Source organism: Condylostylus longicornis, unplaced genomic scaffold, assembly GCF_029603195.1.
Source record: "Condylostylus longicornis isolate FDR11 unplaced genomic scaffold, ASM2960319v2 ptg000022l, whole genome shotgun sequence".
NCBI classification, from domain to species: Eukaryota; Metazoa; Arthropoda; class Insecta; order Diptera; family Dolichopodidae; genus Condylostylus; species Condylostylus longicornis.
The window spans coordinates 4,475,999-4,496,505 of record NW_026577991.1 but is presented as its reverse complement, the minus strand read 5'-3'; the positions used below and the strand labels follow the sequence as shown (position 1 = coordinate 4,496,505).

At 22.5% G+C, this 20,507-nt stretch overlaps 1 protein-coding gene across 2 annotated transcripts in view; it reads right to left on the bottom strand.

The window, feature by feature from the left end:
- Nucleotides 1-3,670: 3,670 nt before the first annotated feature.
- LOC129606828 (uncharacterized) overlaps nucleotides 3,671-20,507 on the bottom strand; it is a 62,052-nt gene continuing 45,215 nt past the window's right edge. Inside the window, exons 2-11 of one of the 2 annotated variants that reach the window (XM_055517401.1) lie at nucleotides 8,927-9,382; nucleotides 6,850-7,959; nucleotides 6,576-6,706; nucleotides 6,275-6,502; nucleotides 5,955-6,207; nucleotides 5,739-5,879; nucleotides 5,404-5,668; nucleotides 4,979-5,342; nucleotides 4,736-4,895; nucleotides 3,671-4,629 (exon numbers count right to left, since the gene is read on the bottom strand). In XM_055517401.1, the coding sequence (XP_055373376.1) occupies nucleotides 3,980-4,629; nucleotides 4,736-4,895; nucleotides 4,979-5,342; nucleotides 5,404-5,668; nucleotides 5,739-5,879; nucleotides 5,955-6,207; nucleotides 6,275-6,502; nucleotides 6,576-6,706; nucleotides 6,850-7,959; nucleotides 8,927-9,011 (3,387 nt within the window). In that variant the 5' untranslated portion in view covers nucleotides 9,012-9,382 and the 3' untranslated portion in view covers nucleotides 3,671-3,979. Of the gene's footprint in view, nucleotides 4,630-4,730; nucleotides 4,896-4,978; nucleotides 5,343-5,403; nucleotides 5,669-5,738; nucleotides 5,880-5,954; nucleotides 6,208-6,274; nucleotides 6,503-6,575; nucleotides 6,707-6,849; nucleotides 7,960-8,926; nucleotides 9,383-20,507 lie in introns of both variants that reach the window. The other variant, XM_055517402.1, reaches the window with a different exon arrangement.

The following is a 20,507-nucleotide window of genomic DNA, read 5'->3' as shown; positions in this document are numbered from 1 at the left end:
AACAAATTTTGCCGCGAAATAAAAAAAATATAAAAACAAAAATAAAACTTAAAAATATGGAAATGCCAGGTGTGTAAAATTATCTGTCATTTTGTTTAAACTTTCAATTATGCCTTAATAAATAAAAGGATAAAAAATATTTAAATAAAATTTATATAATATTTAAATTTTTAGTATATAGGTTCATAATATTTAACTAGATTCTTAACCATTTTGTGATGTTCAATTCCAATTTAAAAATTTTTATTAATGAATTAGCAAAATGTCAGTATTCGAGTCAATTGCATTGATTTTCTAAAGTAAATTTTGCAATGCAGCAAACAAAATCAAATTACTTATTTTATAAGCATAAGTACTAATATCTTTGATTGTTAAAATCGTGAGAAAAAATCTATATTTGTATTTGATCTGATCTTTATCTTAATATGAAAACGAAAAGTGTTTTTTACTTCAACAAATTGTCAAATGACATGGGAGACATAAGAGGATAATTTAACTAAACTACAAGACTAATGAAAAAATCAAAACAAAAATTTATGTGGAACATAAAAAACGGTGTTGGTAATACCATTGAAGCGAGACCGAGGTATATTGTTATATTGCAGATATATATATGTACCTATATTTTAGAATATACAATATTATATGAAAATATATTTCAAGAATAATTATTTCTGGTAACACTTTAATAAGTGACATACGAATTCCGAAAATTGTTTTGCTATTTTTGTTTTATAGCAGAAAGTAATAGGAAAATATAGATGTAGGAATAATATTATACTCGTACACGCATACGGGATGAAATTTATTTTATACACATGCTTATCGTATATTTCAAATATACTAAAGACACAAACCTTTTCATATATGTATTTTGGATCATGCATCTGTAATTTAAAATTTGATTTTTAACCGATAAAATTATATTAGATTTGGGATACTTTAGGTAGAGATCTTTGCTATTTCAATATTTTTAGAACTTAATTTATAATTTATTTTTTTTACTATTTTAGTACTCATAGCAAATATTTTTTGTTTCGAGAGTTGGTGTAAGCTGAACTTTTAAAGAAGTTAAAAGAAAGCAAACAGTTGGAAGAATTTATTTAAATTTAATATCTTAATTTGATCCTTAATTCGGAGTGGAATAATTAAGAACAAAATAAAACGTGATTTATAAAATGGAAAATATTTTATTTTTCTTTTTATCAATATTTTTTTTTCCTTCATAACGAATTTTGTTTCATTTTTTTATAATTATATATATAGGACAGCAATAAATAAATGAAATTTTCTTTTATATAATAATAAGAGTACATAATTCTAAAATAAATATTATATATAATATATATATACTTATATATATATATATGTATAAATAATTTATTACATAAATTTTCCCTTAATACTATTATGGTTATTACAGTTCACTTAATATTTTTATATACACATTTCTTTTTTTTTATAAATATTTTTATTTTTCTCTAATATTTTTTTAATATATTAAATACATTTTTTCCGAAAAATTAATAATTTAAATAAAATTATTTAAAAATAATTAATAAATTAAAATAAAAAAATACTTGGAATTTTGTATAACACTTTGTTTGTTTTCAGTCTCTAAGAAAATTTTTTGACTTTATAGCTTATAAAATAAAAAAAACAAAAAAATTGAAAATAAATTTTTATTTGCTAATTTTTGATTTTCTAAAAAAGCTTTAAATTAATTTTGATTTTAGAAATTTTTTCGATCATTCGATTTTTTCCTCGTCATAATTTTATTATTGATTTAAATATTCTTATGAAATATTTTTTATCTTATATATAAATACTTAGTTAATTCTTATTTATTACAAAATATAATAAAAACCAAAAAGAATGACAAATACTCGTATTGCACACAAAAGCTATAAATTTTTTTATTTTATATAAACCTTTTTATATTTGACTTGAAAATTTATTGATTTTAAATAAAATTAAATATACGGCACTTATATTTTACAATTCTTATTTAATTATTTACATTTAAAAAAAAAAAAAAATTAATTTGAAATTTTAAAACGTAAGTTAAATTTTTTAATAGCCTCGCATTTATGAATTATTTAAATTATTTTCGTTTATGTATACGTATATGAAGTATTTAGGGCTTAATAAAATAATTATAATATTAAAAATATTCACACTTTAAGTGTTATAACATTTCAAATTACACCATCCCATACATGCCAAAGATAAGTGGCTTTATAATTTTTTTTTAATGAAAATAAATCTCAAACGTGTAATATTTAAATTTATAATTTAGTTTTTACTTTTGTATAATCAGAATTTCTATATAAAGCATAGTTACAAACTATTTGTATATGCAAACAAAGAAACTCTATTTTATGCAGAAACTCTGGCTCATAGCGCTTATTATTCATTTTCTATAATAAAAAATTAAAGGCCAACTCCTACAATTATTATTACGACATACTCTTTTTAAATTACTATTCTGCTATATAGGCTGGTGCACAAATTACATTTACATGCATAAGTATATAAGATAGAATTTTATATATTTGGTGTGTTATAGATATAAAAGCTTATAGAGAACGCAAATATCAAATTAGGTTAAAACTAAAATATGATTGATTTTGTTTGATTGAAAGTTACTTATAATGCCTATTTCTTTAAAACTTTTAGAAAATTCATATATGTATGTGTATTACATTTATTTCGCACTAATAAATAATAATTATACTTCATATTAAAATATGTACAAATATAAAATTTACAAAAATTTTTAAAAATTATATACAAAAAGTTTATTTTATAGATTAGATTAATTTATTATATCAAGTGAATTTATTATAATATTAGGTGTATCTGTTTCAGTTATACATCAGGTGAATAATATAATTTTAATAAAATCTTAATTATTGATAAATTCTGTAATTTTAAAAATATACATTGAAGAAAATAAATGATATGAATGATTTTTGGGAATCTGTAGAATGTCATTAAATATGTATTATATAGATTTTAATAAATTGTGACAACTTTTTAAATATCGTATATTTGTTTTTAAAATTTTAAATGATCAGAAAATATGCACATACTAAATTCGAGCTAAAAAATATATACAAATAACAAATCATATAAGTTGGTTTATTGTTCTTCAACGTTATGATAAAAATAAAAATTCTTTGAATTAAAATTTGTTGTAAAATTTTTTAAGTACCTCAACTTTATTAAAATTTTTGTAAAATATATGAATCAAATTATGAATTTTCTAAAAATTATGAAAAAGTTGAATGTTGAGGCAGATATTATTAATCTTTATAATTATGATTCATATGGATTCTTTTCTTTTTATAATTATGATAATCATATATTATTTAAAAAATAGAACAATTATTTTAAAATTCGATTCGTTTTCATAAAAAGTTGCACAATATTATTTTATCATTTTATACTATTTTATAGATGAGCTTCTTCTATTTCTGAAAATTTCTTCAATCTATTTTTCCATAAATATTGAGATATTTAAATATTTTAAGTAGAAGTTGTCTGTATTTTAAACGGTTAGAAAGAACAGATTTGCAGAACTTTCAGAAACAAAATAAACAACATCTTAAATTTAATTTTATACAAAGGTACTAAACATTTATGTATATTGAATATTTTCTTTTTTATATTTTAATTTAATCGAGTTTTATATATGTAAAGAAATTGTAAATTAATTTATTTTCTGTTTTTTTATGCTTAGTAAACATGTTAATTCAATTTTTGTATATGTACGGTTTCATTTAAAAATTCGATACAATTTGTAAAACATTATTGTTATATAATTATTATAACCTACGAGTATAATCTATGTCATATATCAATATTATTAATACAATAAAATATAAATATGATACATACATATAAATGTACATAATATATTTGTGCACTTAATAATTAATTAAATTAAATATTAAATATGTCTACTGTCTAGAACTTAAACAATATTTATATCGGTGTCAGTATCATCATCTGCAAATCTAATATCATCTAAATAAATTTCTAAATCACTTGGTGATTTTACAACACTTGTTTCCTTTTCAATTTCTTCATATTTATTATTATAAATATGACGACGTACATTTTTATTTGATATTTGTAAATTTGATGTTTGTATTAATGGTTCTTTATATGTTGTTGATGATGTTGTATTAGATGTTGTTGAATTAATAATTATTTCATTTAATGGTATAATTTCAGATGGTTCACATTCTAAATGTTTTATTGATAATGAACGTTTTTTTCTACCTAATATTGGTGTTTTTGGTATATCAGCTGATGTATTATCTTTTAATAATGTAGCTGCAACATTTTTTTGTAATAATGCTTTTTTAATATCATTTTCATGATTCAAATCAATTTTCATTGCTGATGATGATGATGATGATGATGATGAATTATTTGTTGGTGGTAATTCTGGTATATCGGTATCAATTGGTGTTTCAGTATTACTACCAGGATTTATTTCATTAAAATTTGGTAATATTTCTTCATAATGTGGTTCAAGTGGTGGTATCCATACTAAATAAGCAGGATCCATACCTAAATAAGAACCAGGTGCTGCACCAGCGTTAATTACATTGTAATCTGTATATAAGTATAAAAAAAAATTATGATTAAATTAAGATTTAAAAAAATTGATTTGTGTGTTTGTATGTGCTCTTTTTTTTTTGAAAATCGATAGTTACCATACCATAATAATCTAATTCTAATTCTTCTGGATTTCCTAAAGAAAATTCAGAATCTGGTCTTGAAAGTAATTTTTCACGATTTTTCTTATCTTTACTTTCTTTTGGATTAGTTGAACGTATTGTTGCTGTACTTATAATACTTGATGATGGTGAATAGCAACCCTTTTGTTTTGTAAAAATCCAAAATTGAAAAAAAAATTTTTAATTTATTTAATTTTCAATATTAAAATTATTGTTTTTTATACTTTTGTAAGTGTTGCATTACTAGCACTTAAAAATCTTGTTTTTTCTTGAATATTTTCCATTGAATCAGCATCACTTGAACTAGATATACCAATTTCTTTACGATATTTTTGTAAAAATTTTCTTCTTATAATTTCTGATCTTGCTTTTTCCATTGATCTATCTTTGCTCCATGTTGAATCGGTACCATTATTTGAACTTTCACATGAAATACTATTTAAACTACGTTGTGATTTTGATCCTATTGATCCACATCCTTTCGGTGATGGTGAATCGATATCTTTATCAGTTGTTTCATTTGTTTTATCATTACTTATACTTATATTAGTTAAAGTTTGCGAACTATCTTGACTTCTAGTATCATCACTTAATAAAAGAAGAATAAAATTAATTTAATTTTAATAAAATATTTTTATTTTTTATATACCAATTATTATCATCTTTGTCTCTAGCATCAACTGTTATTGCATCAATATCGATACTTTCTCTTAAAATTTTATGTTTCACTTTATTTTTTGGTCGTACTTTTACTAAATAAATAACGTCAGATATTAAAGTTGACGTTGATATAGCTCTAGATGGTGGATGATGCAATGAACCTATTGATGCTCTTGGCGTATGTATTGGTGAATCTTGATCACTTTTACTCATTGCTAAATGATATTTTCTATATCTAAGCACATATTGAGCTCCTAAAATAATAAAATTATTTTATTTTATTATTAATGATTAATTATTGATTATTTTTGTAAAGATTTTCACCTAGTAAAGCGCTAATAATAATAATAATGCTTGCAAATATCACAGCTGTTAAATGAACAATAGTAAATGTTTTAACTATTGGTTGTGGTTTCTGTTTGATAGCACGAATTGATATGACTGTTACATTTAAAATATTTGGATCTGTTTTGTATATAAATAAAAAGTGTTTTATTAACATAAAAACTGTTTATTTATTTAAAAACTAGATAAATTTACCTATTGTTTGAACATGTGCTAAAAATCCTCCACGACATTCATCTGTACTCAATTCTAATTCATCAGATACAAACTCAACAAGTACTTGTGTACCAGTTGATATTAATGGTTCTGGATAAATTTTACTACCACCAACATACTGTGACATTAAATTTGATGATAATGAATCACCATCTCTGATTTTAATGAATTGCCCGGAACATAATAATCGAAAAAAGTCCATTGTAAATTTAATTCTTCTATTGTCATCAGCCTAAATTTTATTTAAAATTTTATGTTTTTTTTAAATAGTACATTGAAATTGTTAATAAATTTCTTACTTGAATTAACCAAAATGATCTGCCTGGACAACTTTGTGCCGTAGCGGCAAGTATACGTCTTGGTTTTGATATACCCAAATGTACGATACAACCACATCTACAACCTGGTCCAATTTCTGATATAACTTCATTTGAGACATTACTACTTGTAGTTGTTTCAATTCCTAAACAATCCCATGTATCATCTATGATTTTTTTACCACAAGATTTTGTTTCAACCGCTGAGCCCTTTTAAATTAACACAAAGACAATATTGTAAAATTTATTTCATTATTAAATATTTTTTTACTTATTAACATACTTCACAAAATTTAGCTCCATATCGTGGAGGAGGTGAATCACATAATCTATAACGATTTTGTGTACCACTAGAGCACGTTGTTGAACATGGTGTCCATTCACTCCAATTACCCCATCCGCCGCTATCCAAATCTATAACAAAAAATAAATTTGTTATTCATGCATATAAAGCAAATTTAAAAATAATATGATGAAGTGATACTTGCAAAAAATCTAATAATAATAATCAGATACTACTTGTATATTTTATCACTACTTATATTTTGTATTATTACCTGAAACAGGCAAAGTTGGTACACAATCCATGCGAATATCTGCAACAGCTCCAGATATTGCTTGACTTACATAAACAAAACAGTATTCAACATATTTTTCCGAAAAAAATTCACAATCAAAATATAATGAATGTTGACCTTTAATAACACGTTGCTCAGTAACATAATGTAATGATGTTGGTGGCTGTAAACTAATTACATCGGCTCTTAATTTTGCATATAAACGTATACGATCTGCTTGATCTAATATACATGTTGGATACTCAAATAGAACACCAACACCAGTATGTGGATCACATGGAAATATACTTCTAGCATGGACATTAAAAACATATTTTTCATTCCAATCAATTCTTAAATATCGGATTGCTGATACATATGATGGTACACCATTTAATGCTCTTAAACGTATCGCATAAAAACCAGCTAAACCAAATAATTCACAATTTAATTTAACTTCTCTTCTTCTAGGATATCCTTTTATTGTTTCACTATATAAAATATTTACTTGTGATGTTTCATTTGAATTTTCTATTGAATTTTCTAGATCATTTGATTTTTGTTGTGAATATAAATTTTGATTATTATTTGAACATATTTTATCTGGACCACAAAATACTAATTCTAATTTAAATTCTGGTACTATTATAGTTCTATCAAATTCCATAAAAAATTTCTCTAAATCGCAATTAACTTCGGGAAATGTTAAATTAAAATCAACTGCTTGTTCATATGTACCAAAAAAGTCTGCATTAACTGTTATATTTGGTTGTGGCCATCTAACATCCAATTGTTGAGTTAAACGTTCATCTAATTTTTCATTGATATTATCAGTTGTTATTTTAATTTCATAATCACCACCACGATAAATCCTTGAACAATGTATACTTATTTGTGTTACATTATTACGTGGATCTGGATGAAGAGGCACATTATCAATTTGTTCCTTTTCATTATTCCTTTTTAATTTACTTATTTCTAAATGTAAAGTTCCATTTAAATTTTCTATAAGACTTTCTATTAATTGTAATTGAACATGTAAATCACCACTTAATGCTGTAAAGGCATTTGGTATCATTAATCTACCTTTTCGTATTGCATATACATAATCTAAAAATAAAGTAAAAAAAATAATTAAATATAATAAATTATTGAGAATAATATTAGATTTGCTTGTTTATCATTACCAAAGAAAATTCAAAATATCAGTCTAAAGATAGCAAAACCTATAACAGCAAATATTGATTTTAAATAAAATTGGTTAAAATTTATATTAATTCAATTATTTATTTAAAAGCTATTAATATTAAAATAATTCTATCGTACAAAATCGCAAATTAATAAATGGATTTTGTAACTATTGCTACCAATTTGTGAAATAATTTTAATATTTCACGAAGTAAGTCAACCAAGAGTAAAAAAACATGCCCCTTTACACTTTTAAACAATAATTTTCTGTATAATTCAACAAGATGAATAAGAATACACACTTTTGTATATTAACATAGTCACTATTACATTCTAATATCCTCAAAGGACAAATAAAATTTTTTATTTCCCCAGTATATATTATAAATTTTATATTAGCTGTGCTCTTTTCATTGCAGAGTGAAATATATATATATATATTCCTTTTTTTTTGCACTCATAATTTTAAAAGTGTAATATTTTATGTCAAAGTAATAGTTTTTAACAAATTGTTAGAATTTTTTTTTTGTTTTTAAATAGAATACACAAGAGATTTGAAATTCTGTAGAAAACTATGTATGTATGGAAGTGTAAATTAAGGAAGGAATGCTTTAAGATATTCGATATCGTTACATTAGTTTAAAAATTTTATAATAACTATCTTGTTAGACTTGAACGAAACAGTTTCTTAGATTTTGTAAATGAATTTCTTTCATTTAACGCTCGTAATTGTTAATTGATTTATAATATTATCTGAATTTGAACTTTCTTTCTTTAAAATTTTTCTCTGACATTAAATTGATTCAAATAATAGAAATTCCACTGCCTTCAATGAGAAATGGAAATTTTTGATTAAAATATATTTGATATTTAAATATTTCAAACTTACCCAAACTAAATAGCGTAAAAACTAAATATTCTAGAAATAATTTCCAAATTAATTTGCGTGATTTTGTTCTATTACGTAATCCCATTATAATATAAATTCAATTGAAATTCCATTCAATTCCAAATAAATGATATAAACATACGGGAACTATATCGATGAAAATTTATAAATACATATGTATATAAAAATTAACATTTGTAGCTAAAAAGAATTTTTGTTTTAATGATCCAGCAAAGTTTCTTATGAATTTTTTTGTTATTCAGTTATATTATTTCTTTTCTTTTTAAAATATAATCCAGCCGCTACTATAGAAATTTTCATCCTTCTTATTGTCCTCGTTCTTCTTATAATCATATTTACAATATTTGAAATATTTTGAAACTTTAATGTTGTAATATTTTTTGAAGTCCTATATTTTCTTTATTGTTGCGTTGTAAACAACTGAAGGGAACAAATCTAAAAGTAGAAAAAAGAAAAAAATTATTAATAATTTAAATTTATTTTTGATTTTATTATTATTAATTTTTAAAATTTACTAATTGTATAATTGCTTACAAGAAGATTAAAAACTGATCTATAAATTTCAATTTTGAAAATATAATGGAAAATAAGTGACAAATGATTAAATATAATGTACTTTGACAATTAATTTTAATATAAAAATAAAAGACCATCTATCGGAACTAATTTGCACAATTATTTCTCTCCATAACTCTGCTGGTGATAGATAGGTTATGCGATAGGTTATGTAATTTTTTGAAATTTAATGTAATTTCCCATTTATAAAATATTTAAGCGAATCTTTTAAATTGTGATAAAACAAATACGATTTATTTTCTTGAAAGCAAAAATTCAAACTTCTAATTAAATTTCCTTTCTTTTAAATTTGCTATAATATACCAATATACATGTACATATTTTCATACTTTTATTTTTAATAATCTTGATCTAAATTAGTTAAATTTCTAAATTAAAAAGTTTTATTAAACACTTTCACATCATCTTTATCAATTTATTAACTTTCAATTGTGACAATTTTAGTATTTTAAGATGTTTTCTTAGTTTTTGCTTTTTTTTTGGTTATTTTTTCTGTTCTATAACTTATCAAGAATAAGAAGAAAAGAGAAATACAATTAAAGTAGAGGAAACTTTTTCTTTACTTTTTCTGTTTGCCTAAAGGGGCACATAAAAAAAATACGATAAAATTACGAAAATGAAGTGGTAAAGTTTTTCAATACTTTGTCAAAGTTCATATAGATAAAATATATTTGTTAATTGTATATGTGTGTGTTACGTAAGTTTATTATATTTATTTTTTTTTTTTTGATAAATTTGATATTCTTAATATAATTTCATCTTCATTTACAGTTTATTTAGAAATTTTTATATAAAATATAAAAAAAAAGTTTCAATATTTTCCATTTATAAAATGTTGAGAAAAAAAGTTGTTTCATAATTTTGAAGTCTTTTTGTATAATTTACGGTTATATACACAACATTCGTCTATACAAAAAAAATTTTAAATACGTACATATATATTTTTTTGCTGTATAATGTCATCTATTATTATATCTGCGTTTACACAAAGACTCTTGCATCAATGGTTTACATTACATTTAAAATTTTTTTGGCCACAAATTTTGTGTGTGAAACTAAACGTATGTATGTAAGAGTCATTTATGAAAAAATAAGTAAATGTGACTCTATGGTAGTAAAAATCAACAATATAAACTTAAAAATATTTACGAAAAAACTCAGAGTTTGAAACGAGTAAATGTGTGATTTAAATAGTTGATGATATAGAGTGTTATAGTAGTTTTATATAAAATTAATACATTTTATATAAAAATGTTAAATTATATATGAAAATGAACAAATTTATACCAAAAACGAAACAAATTTATTTCATTTTACTTTAACACATTCAACAAATAAATGAATTTTAATTTAGATTTTTGATTGATAAGAAATTTAAAACACATACCTATGTATATATTTAAATTTTTTTTTATATAAATTTCTTCTTATAAGACAGTCTTTTGATCTTCTGATTTATTCTATGGTTATCCAATAATACGATTAAAAAATATATTTATATAGTATAAAATATTATATTTAACAATTTAAATATTTCAATTCTATATATTATTGATGTCTGTGGTCTAGTATCGTATTTAAGTATATTTATATAGTCACAGATAAATAAAATTATATTACATCAATTTAAAATCAATTCAAAAGAATTTCAAGAAGGTCAGCTCAATCAAAATAAATTACAAATCATTTATATACAAAATATATATATAATTATATCTATATATTATAACATTACATGTTCATCTGAACATTCTTATTGAAATTCTTTTTTTTATTTTGGGGCAAAATGATTTTCTAAACAGATTTTCAATTTAAATTAAGTTATTGTATTTTCGAAGGATGTCAAATTGTATATAAGTTAAAAAGATAGAAGAGGAAAAGAGAATGAAAGAGACAAAACCAAAAAAAAACTAAAAGAAAATAAAAGAAAAGAAAAGGATATCACAAAAGAAGATTATATTCTTTCCTTTAATATTTTGTTTTATATTTTGTTATTATTGGTATTTTATCTTTTGTTTGACATCCTTATCCATCATCAGAGTAGATGGGAAATGGAATTTAACCAAAGAAATGATTTTTTAAGTGAAAAAAGTTTCTGTTTTTGAAAATTTTATTTAATTTTTTTTATTTTTTTTTATTCGAATATCTTTTTATTATATAAAACAAAAAAAGAAAACATTTGTTTTTGGTAGGTGAAAAACTAAAAATCGAAATAAATATGAAAATTTATTTTATTATAATTCTGAAAAATTTATATAAAAACTATTTTATATGACAATAAATTGTAAGCAATTTAATAAATTTAAACTGAATTTAAGTGGAGAAAATTTTTATTTTTTTATTGACATAATAAAAATATTTTTCTTTTAATTTAATAATATATGTACACTTTTAAAAATTTTTATGTTTAAACATTGGAATTTTAACAAAGTTTTCAACCATAGAAATGACAATTTTTCTAATATAAAAATTTATTGTTGATCATGATTTTTTTCATTTTGTAAATTCTAAAGTAACGATGTGTAAACATTACCAATAGCGTGAATTCAACAAGCTGTCATCAAATTGTTTCGAAATATTGTGAATAAAAATTTAAAAATTTATACAAAACGTCATTTTTGTGTTTAATTTTTAATTTACAAAAGTTTATTAGTGTAAAAATTATTAATTAATTAATAAATAAAGACATTAATATGAATTCAATACGGAATGCATTTGAAGTTCCGAATTGGATCAGTTTTATTTTAATGTAAGTATGTATGTATATTAAAAACTATACATTAAATTTTCAAATATGTATGTACATACATATATTCAATCAAAAACAAAAGTAATTAAATTTGCAATGCTACGAAAAATGTTGTGATTTAATTATTTACAATTAATATTAATCATTTGTAATTATTTTAAGGTTTTCCAAAAAATTATATTAAGATTAGCATTTTAGTTTTGGTGTAGCCATCAAACAAATTTAGAGAAACCTTTCTTGTTCAATTGCAAGCAAAAATAATTTCGTCCCATCAATTCAAAAATGCCCGACGTTGAATTGAAAAACTCAGGAACCATAATAGACTGTTGAATATTATTTCTCACCAACTGTTGAATTTAAACTGGTGACCTGCCATTTTCTTGGTCTCTTTTACTTCACTTGTTTTCAATTAAATTTTTCTTATACAAAATAGTTTACACTATTTAACTGAATACTGCAAAACTTTTTGTAAGTGAATTTTAAATTATTCTTTAAATAAATAAAAACTTTTTAATAAAACATAGAGCAATGTAATGATAATGCAATTAACTTTAACAAAATATTTTTTTAATTTATTTCATTTTTATGCAACAATTACTATTTATACAGTAGAGACTCGAGAATTGTACTCATACCATATTCATATTTTATTGAAAAATTTTAAAATAACAAATTTTGTAACTAACAAAATATAAGAATACCCGTAATACCCGTAATTTTAAATTCATTTTAACAAAATCTTTTGGTAGATAATCAAGTTTATGATTTTTTACTTTAATTTTCTAAGACTTTATAAAAAGATTATAAATAAAATTCTTGAACAGAGAAAAAAATATAAAAGGACGAATAGTGTTTGATATCTCTTGAAAGGATACAAATTGAATTATTTAAATATGATAAAAAAAAATAAAGTAAAGATTTTAATTCTCTTTTATATTTTATTTTTTTTTGTATAAATTAAGATTAAATATTTTTCACTTGACCTACACTTTAAAAATAAAATAAAATTTAATTTTAATTCATTCAAGCATATTATTGCTGTTTTTTCTTTATTTTTTTGTGTTTTTTGTTTTTTTTTTGGTAAAATACTGAAAAGAAATTTTTTTTTATTTTATTGTCCTTTTTCGAAAAATATTTTGTTTATTTTCATATTTTTTTTTAAATTTTATTGAATTAATTATTATTTTTTGATGAAAATATGAGGAAGGGAAATTTTTTATGAAAATATTTTAATATTTTATAAAGAAAAAAATTTATTATTAAAAAATAATTAAATTAAAACTATATATAAATAAAATTAAAATGAAATTTTTTCAAAAAATCTTTTAAAAATTTTGTGTTTTACCAATATTGTGGTTAAAATATTTTGATTTTGGAGAAATTTATTTTGAATCTTTGCTCTTAACTAATTACATAAATTTTCTAATTTTTCAAATTTTAGAAGAATTTCTCATATTTAATTCTTTGAAATTTTAGAATTACTTAAAGATATTTTATTAATTTAATTATTCATTTAATTTATTCCATAATTGAAAATGTTAAAATTGAATTAAGATCAAATAAATTTCTAAATAATTAATGAATATTATTTTTCAAAAGTATAAGTATATCGGTTGTAAAATGAATTGTGAATTTCAGATGAAATTTGTCTGGCACAAATACTTTACTTTGTGTAATATTTTCGGTACAATTACTCTAAATTAAAATTTTTTAAAATCTCAAATGTTTAGGTAAAATTACAGCACGTTTTCAAAGAAATTTTTTTCAAAGTTAAAATCATTTAGAGCATGGATGTCAAAAGTGCGGCCCGTGGGCCGCATGCGGCCATTTTCTTATTTTGGTGCGGCCCTCTAAAACGAATTGTTAAAATATTATTATGGTTTAAACTGTTTTGATTTTGTTGGCCAAAAAAAATATTTGGTGGCTGTAGTATGAAAAATTATTTGACCAAAAGAAAAATTTATCACTATTAAAATTTGTGTGGAAAGGGACTAAGTTCCATTTTTTTTTGCAATAGATGGCTATCGAAATTTTTAGGTTATGTTATTTACTATTTTAAATGGTATTTTGTGGCCCTTTTGTCATACAGAATATTGAAAATTGGCCCATAGTTTCAAAAGTCTTGACATCCATGATTTAGAGTATGGCAATTAGTTTTTGTTTCTTAAAATTAATTAATTTATTAATTAACATACAGTAAAAATATGTATACAGTGAAAATATACAATTGTTCCCTCGCCCATTAGTATGAATTAATAAGTTTCTAAAATTTGTAGAGACTGCCTTCAATTCCACCGGTAAACTATTAAACAACCTTGGACCAGCAACGGAAACTCATTGAGAAAACAGAGTATGTATTATCATCTGAAAAAATATAGTAGTAAAAATTATAGGCGTTATTGCTGAATAGAAGAGATATTGGAATAATTGAACTTTTTAAGCACTTTAAATACAAATAAAAGCTGCTAAAAATTATATGCCAGTTAGAGGCAAAATAGGTTTCGAATAATATAAGTCGACTGTGCTATATTTACAATAGGGAGGCCAAATATATTTTTTGAAATTTTGTTTTGGTAGTTTTGTAGCTTGTTAATTCCAGTTCCACTACCCTACACTGCAGTACCAGAATCAATCAACCAATAATACATTTAAATTTTAAGCAAGTGTGAAAATTTGTTTTTGTTTTTGTATATAAGACCATTAAAAGCCTTAAGTTTGGTAATTAACATTTAAACATAAGCATTCCAAATCAAGCAACTGACAAGTATGAGCCCAAGAAACTTAACCCAATTTATCTCCTCAAAGATAATACCATTAATACAAACAGAAAAAATATCAACGTGACCCTGACGCGGTTTGAAGTTAATTATTCCTAAAAAACTCAAACAATATAATAAAATCATGTCCAATATTACATACATATACATATATAAAATATTTCATCTTTATCTTAAATTTCACAATTTTATATACTTGAATTTTCTTTAAATATTTTAATTAAAAACAGAATTGAACTTTTAATATTATACGAGTACATATAAAGAAGAAAAGAAAATTATTATATGAAGAAAAATTGTAAAATTTGAATAAAATTACAAATGTTATACAAATAATTTAAAATACATATATATGTATGCATATATTATGTAAATCTATTCCAATTTGAATGACAAATTTCCATTACATAATATTTATATATTTATATATATATTATAGAATTTGAAGACTAAAGCAAAGATAATAATTGATTGCAGTAGTCTATTATATAAGTTTTTCTTGTAAAAGTAAAATTGTTATGATCGAAACTATAAAAATGTACACAGAAAAAAATTTGTTAAAATTTTAAACAAAAATTTATAATTTTTTTGATGGCACAAACGAATTATGCCAAAAACAATGGTTTTATCATACTTCCTATATGCACAATATAGGTACTCATATTTAAAATTGGATAATATTAATAAAACTATATTAAATTTGTAACCACACATGTTTCACAATACATGTCAAGAATTGAACCTTCCGAACTCATAAAGCATATTATATTTCTACTCAGATTTGAGTTCTCAGCCAACACAGTCAAATTTATTATCATGTCAGCGGTTTGTCTATTGTAAAATTGGAAATTTTGAAGCAGGCCCTTTTGCTTATTATTCTTCTTGCAGTTAAATGGATTTTCCATCACAACTGAAGGTCTCCTTATACAATCATATATACGGTACCTGATTGTAAAGGGTTTGAAGGTGCTACAACTTTTGTTTTTGGGATTGTTTTAGAAAACAGTTTCTTTTTTAGATGGCTTTACTTCCTGAAAGAAATCTCTTGACGGGCCTTGAAAAAATTTCATCCAATGGCATTTACCCTATTACCGTACTACCATTGAATGGGTTTCAAAAATCTTAAAATCTTATTTTTAATAATCTTATACTTAAAAATCGGTGTTATGAGATTTGTAGACTTGAAAAATTTTTTGACAGTCTGCTTGTACATTTTTTTTTTCCAGTGTATAAAAGGAAAAATTTTCATTTATATGTAGGTACAGAAATACATAAATATTTTTACATATAATATAAATTCTATTATCATTACACATAAGAATGTTTGTGATAAAAAAAAAATTAAAATATATGAAGTGAACCAGGTTATTTAAGCTTAAATGAACAAGAGAAATGTGCAAAACTATATATGAACTTAAAGCTATACATTATATATTTGTGTGTACATATGTACATAGATATGTACGAGTACATACATTTAAAGAAATTTTCTTTTTAACTTTGATTATACAAGGTTGAAATTGTTAAAAGATCTTATGACTTGTCATCCTTATAATTTTTATTTTTTGTTTTTTTTCTGGTTTTTTCTCGAATTACCTATTCAATTGACTGTAACAAGGATCTTTATATATAATAACATGTAAGAAAGGGAAAACATAATCTGTGTTGAAAAATTGTAATAGTATAAAAATGGGTACAAGAAAAATTTTTGCTATTTTTTTTTTATTTTTGAATTTCTTTTATGAATTGTAATCATTTTCATCATCATCATGTTTTTTTTATCATCACTAAAGCACATCGGGAAAATTTATTCTACATAATTTTTATTTGTTTGTTGTTTTTCTCTTGTTTTTTTTTAAATTTACGCATGAGCCTACTTTTAGGAGAATTTCAATGAATATGATGATGAAAACTATATTGTAAAACACAAAAGATTTGTGTTTTCTTTCATCGGTAGGTGTACAAAAATTACATACGACTACATACATATGTATTATGTACACTAAGTCCTCGCCATACGACATTTTTCGTTTCAAAAATTTATGTCGTAACTCCAATTGTCGTTTGAGGAGGAAAAACAATCTCATGATACAAAAAGTGAATTAGACAAACTATTTTATATTATACGGTAGGCTCGTTACCTACCTAGTAAACTCAATGACCTAAGAAACTGGTGTTCATGGTTATGTACAATATCGTGTACCGAAAGAGCTCATTATTGAAGAATATGCTTTAGACATTTTTATTCAAAAATCAATAAAATTTTTAATGTCGTATCAGGGATTAGTGTCGTAAGCCGAATAAAAATGGTTTAAATTTATATCATGTCGTAACTCGAAATGTCGTATTAGAAGATTGTCGTATCTCGAGGACTTGGTGTCTTTGTAGGTATATAAAATTCATTCTTGGATATGTAATATCAATTTTTTTTTTGTAATTTGTTTTTTTTAACTCTCATTGAAAGGATCTGTCTTAAATTTGTATTGTTCATTTTTTTGTTATAATATTTTGTCAATTTATTTAATATTATTTTGGTTCCCATTTTCTGCCTGTTCAACTATTTTTTTGTTCATTTATTGTTAAAAATGTTATTCAAAATTTTGTATTTACAATCACTCGGTATAAGTTTATAATCACAATATTGTAGATTAATAAAAAAAACTGTTATACTAGTTGAATTTATTTTTAGGTTTTTAAATAATTTAATATGGTGTAGTAAGAGTATAAAATTTTAAAATATACGATCGTTTTATTTGTTATACGAACTGTTATACAGTCTGTACACTAATTATAATAATTTGTACAAAAATAAAAAAAAACTGTTATACTAGTTGAATTCATTTTTAAGTTTTTAAATAATTTAATGTATACTATAGTGAGAGTGGAAAATTTTAAAATATGCGATAATTAGTGTATACGATATTCTCTTATAATTAGTGTATTAGATCAAGATTACTAATTACTAATTAGTAATTAGTAATTACTAGGAATAGTAATATGTTATACAGATAACAGTATATAATTATTTAAATTCAACAATTATTATGAGAGAAAATAAAGAGAGTATCTAAATTTTTAAGTACGATCAAAAGTGAAAATAATATTTTAAAGAGAGAAAGAGAGAGAGAGAGGAAAAGAGTTAATTTGATTATAAAGGTGTTAAAGCTTCAGTAGAGAAATATTCAGATGAAGAGAAAATAAAAATTGAAATTTAGAGAAATATTTTCTACTTATGATAACTGTAATGATTAAAAATTTTGATGTATGTCAGTTGCAAGTTTATTTACACTTTCAAGAACTTTAGGATTAAATTTATAATTTCAACAAAAAACAGGACAGTGGCCAGTATAATTTCCGTTTTCCGAAGAGAGGTAGATATCCATAAATTCTATACATTTATTTTCATATAAAAAATATTATAAGTAATTAATTAAATAATTATAAGTTACTCATTTAAGGCAAAATAGCCTTGAAAGTTGAGACAGTGGAAAAGTTTTTAAGAAAATCTTCGGTAACTTGTAATAATTATCTATGTTATTGAATTTTTTTTTCGAATAAGGACTAATTATTTATGAATTCAAATATTTCGAATATTGCGAAAAAAAAATGAAACGACATTCAAAATATTTCTAAATTTTTCTACTAACTTGGAAAAAAATATTTATCTGCTTTCATTAAGAATAAACAGAAATTTTATAAAAATATTTTGTATAACAATAAATTTATTCAAAAAAATATTATTTGTTATACATTTTTTTTTTTGTTTTCATTGCCGTACTTTTATGAGAATATCAATCAAAAGTGGAAGTAAAATTTTTTTTATATTATATAATATGGAATTATTTTATTGTAATCGGAATCCTTTGATAAATTTGCACTTTTTCGAAAAATTTCTCATTCTTTTTATGAAATTATTTAAAGATTTACAACAAAATTTTAGTTTTTTTAATTTGAATTTAAAATTTAAGATATACAAAATAGAAATATTGAGAAATGCAGGATTTGTATATGAAATATTTGAGGACGTTCTTCGAAAATTAAAAGAATTGAAATAATAGTAAAACTGGGTCCGCTTTCATTGAATTTGCTTTTCAAATTTGCTTTGATTTCATGCTTGTGTTGGCAATATTGAAATCTACAAATTCGAAATTTAGATTGCAAAGGTTGTTTTAATTATACAATTATAAATTATATTTAAGTTTAAGAAAATATTTATTTTTCTACATTGAAAAGTTCTGTAAATGCCTTTTTCTCTTATAGTTTTCATTTAATTTAAAATATTTTCAATTCATATTGTGCTACGTGAATTAACGATAATAGTACTCGTATATATAAATGAACCTGTGTAATTTGCAAAAGCATATAATATGCACCTACAATAAGTAAACTTTACACTTTATTAATATTGTAAGCGTTTATATAAAATTAAAATCTAAATGATTTTGGTTGAATAGTTTTCACACTATATGAAAATTACTTTTATTGAATTGAATGTGGAAAAAACATTTTTTTGTGAAAATAATGTAAATCCAAGTGTAAAAGTAAATAATCTACAATAAAATCAACTTATTGTACAATATAATAAAGTAGTGTTAATGGATTTATATTAAAATGACTTTATTATTATTAGAAGGTTCTATAATCCTTTAATATGTATGAATGATTTTGTATATGTAAAATAAATATTTTATTAATACTTACGAGTAATGTTAATTTGTGCAAAAAAGAGGATTATTTAAATGAACCTGAATGAAGTATAAGTATATTAAGTATAGTTCATTTACAAAATCCTTTCAATAAAATTTATTTTATATTTTAAATAAAATACACTATTAAAATAAATTTTAATTTTGGTTGAATGCACATTTTATATATGCAATTATTTGAAATAAATTTTTATCTACTTATTCGTTAATCGTTTCAATTGATTTAAAAATATTATATGCTTTCTAAGCCAGTAGAAATGTGAATCTTCTGTGAATGTGAGTGAATCTGTTTACGAAATTCGTAGATTTCGTGTAAGAACAGAAAATTGCAATTTTAATTCGCAAATTGATCTTGGTGACAAGTCTATTTCTTTAGCAAAAAATTGTTGTGTTATCTTAAAAATTTTTGAAAAAAAGTAATTTTTATAAAATTTTGTATGAAAAAAATAATAATAATCGTTGAATTCTGAAAATGCAGAAAATTAGAGTTGTTTTGGCGGGAAAAAATTATCATAATTAAGTATTACAAAATGGCCCTTCAAATAACTAATTTTGATGATTATACTTTCCATTCTGTGGATGGTAAATGTCTGGCATTAAAGGCAGAAGTGGCATTTTGGAATGGAATTTTCTCTGGTTAGGCTTTTGAGGGAAGTCATCATGCGAATTTGTTCACTCCATCCTGCTCAAGAAAGTTTTCTTTCTTTTCTGCTGTTAGGGATGGATCAAAATTGTCAAACTGCTATGATTAT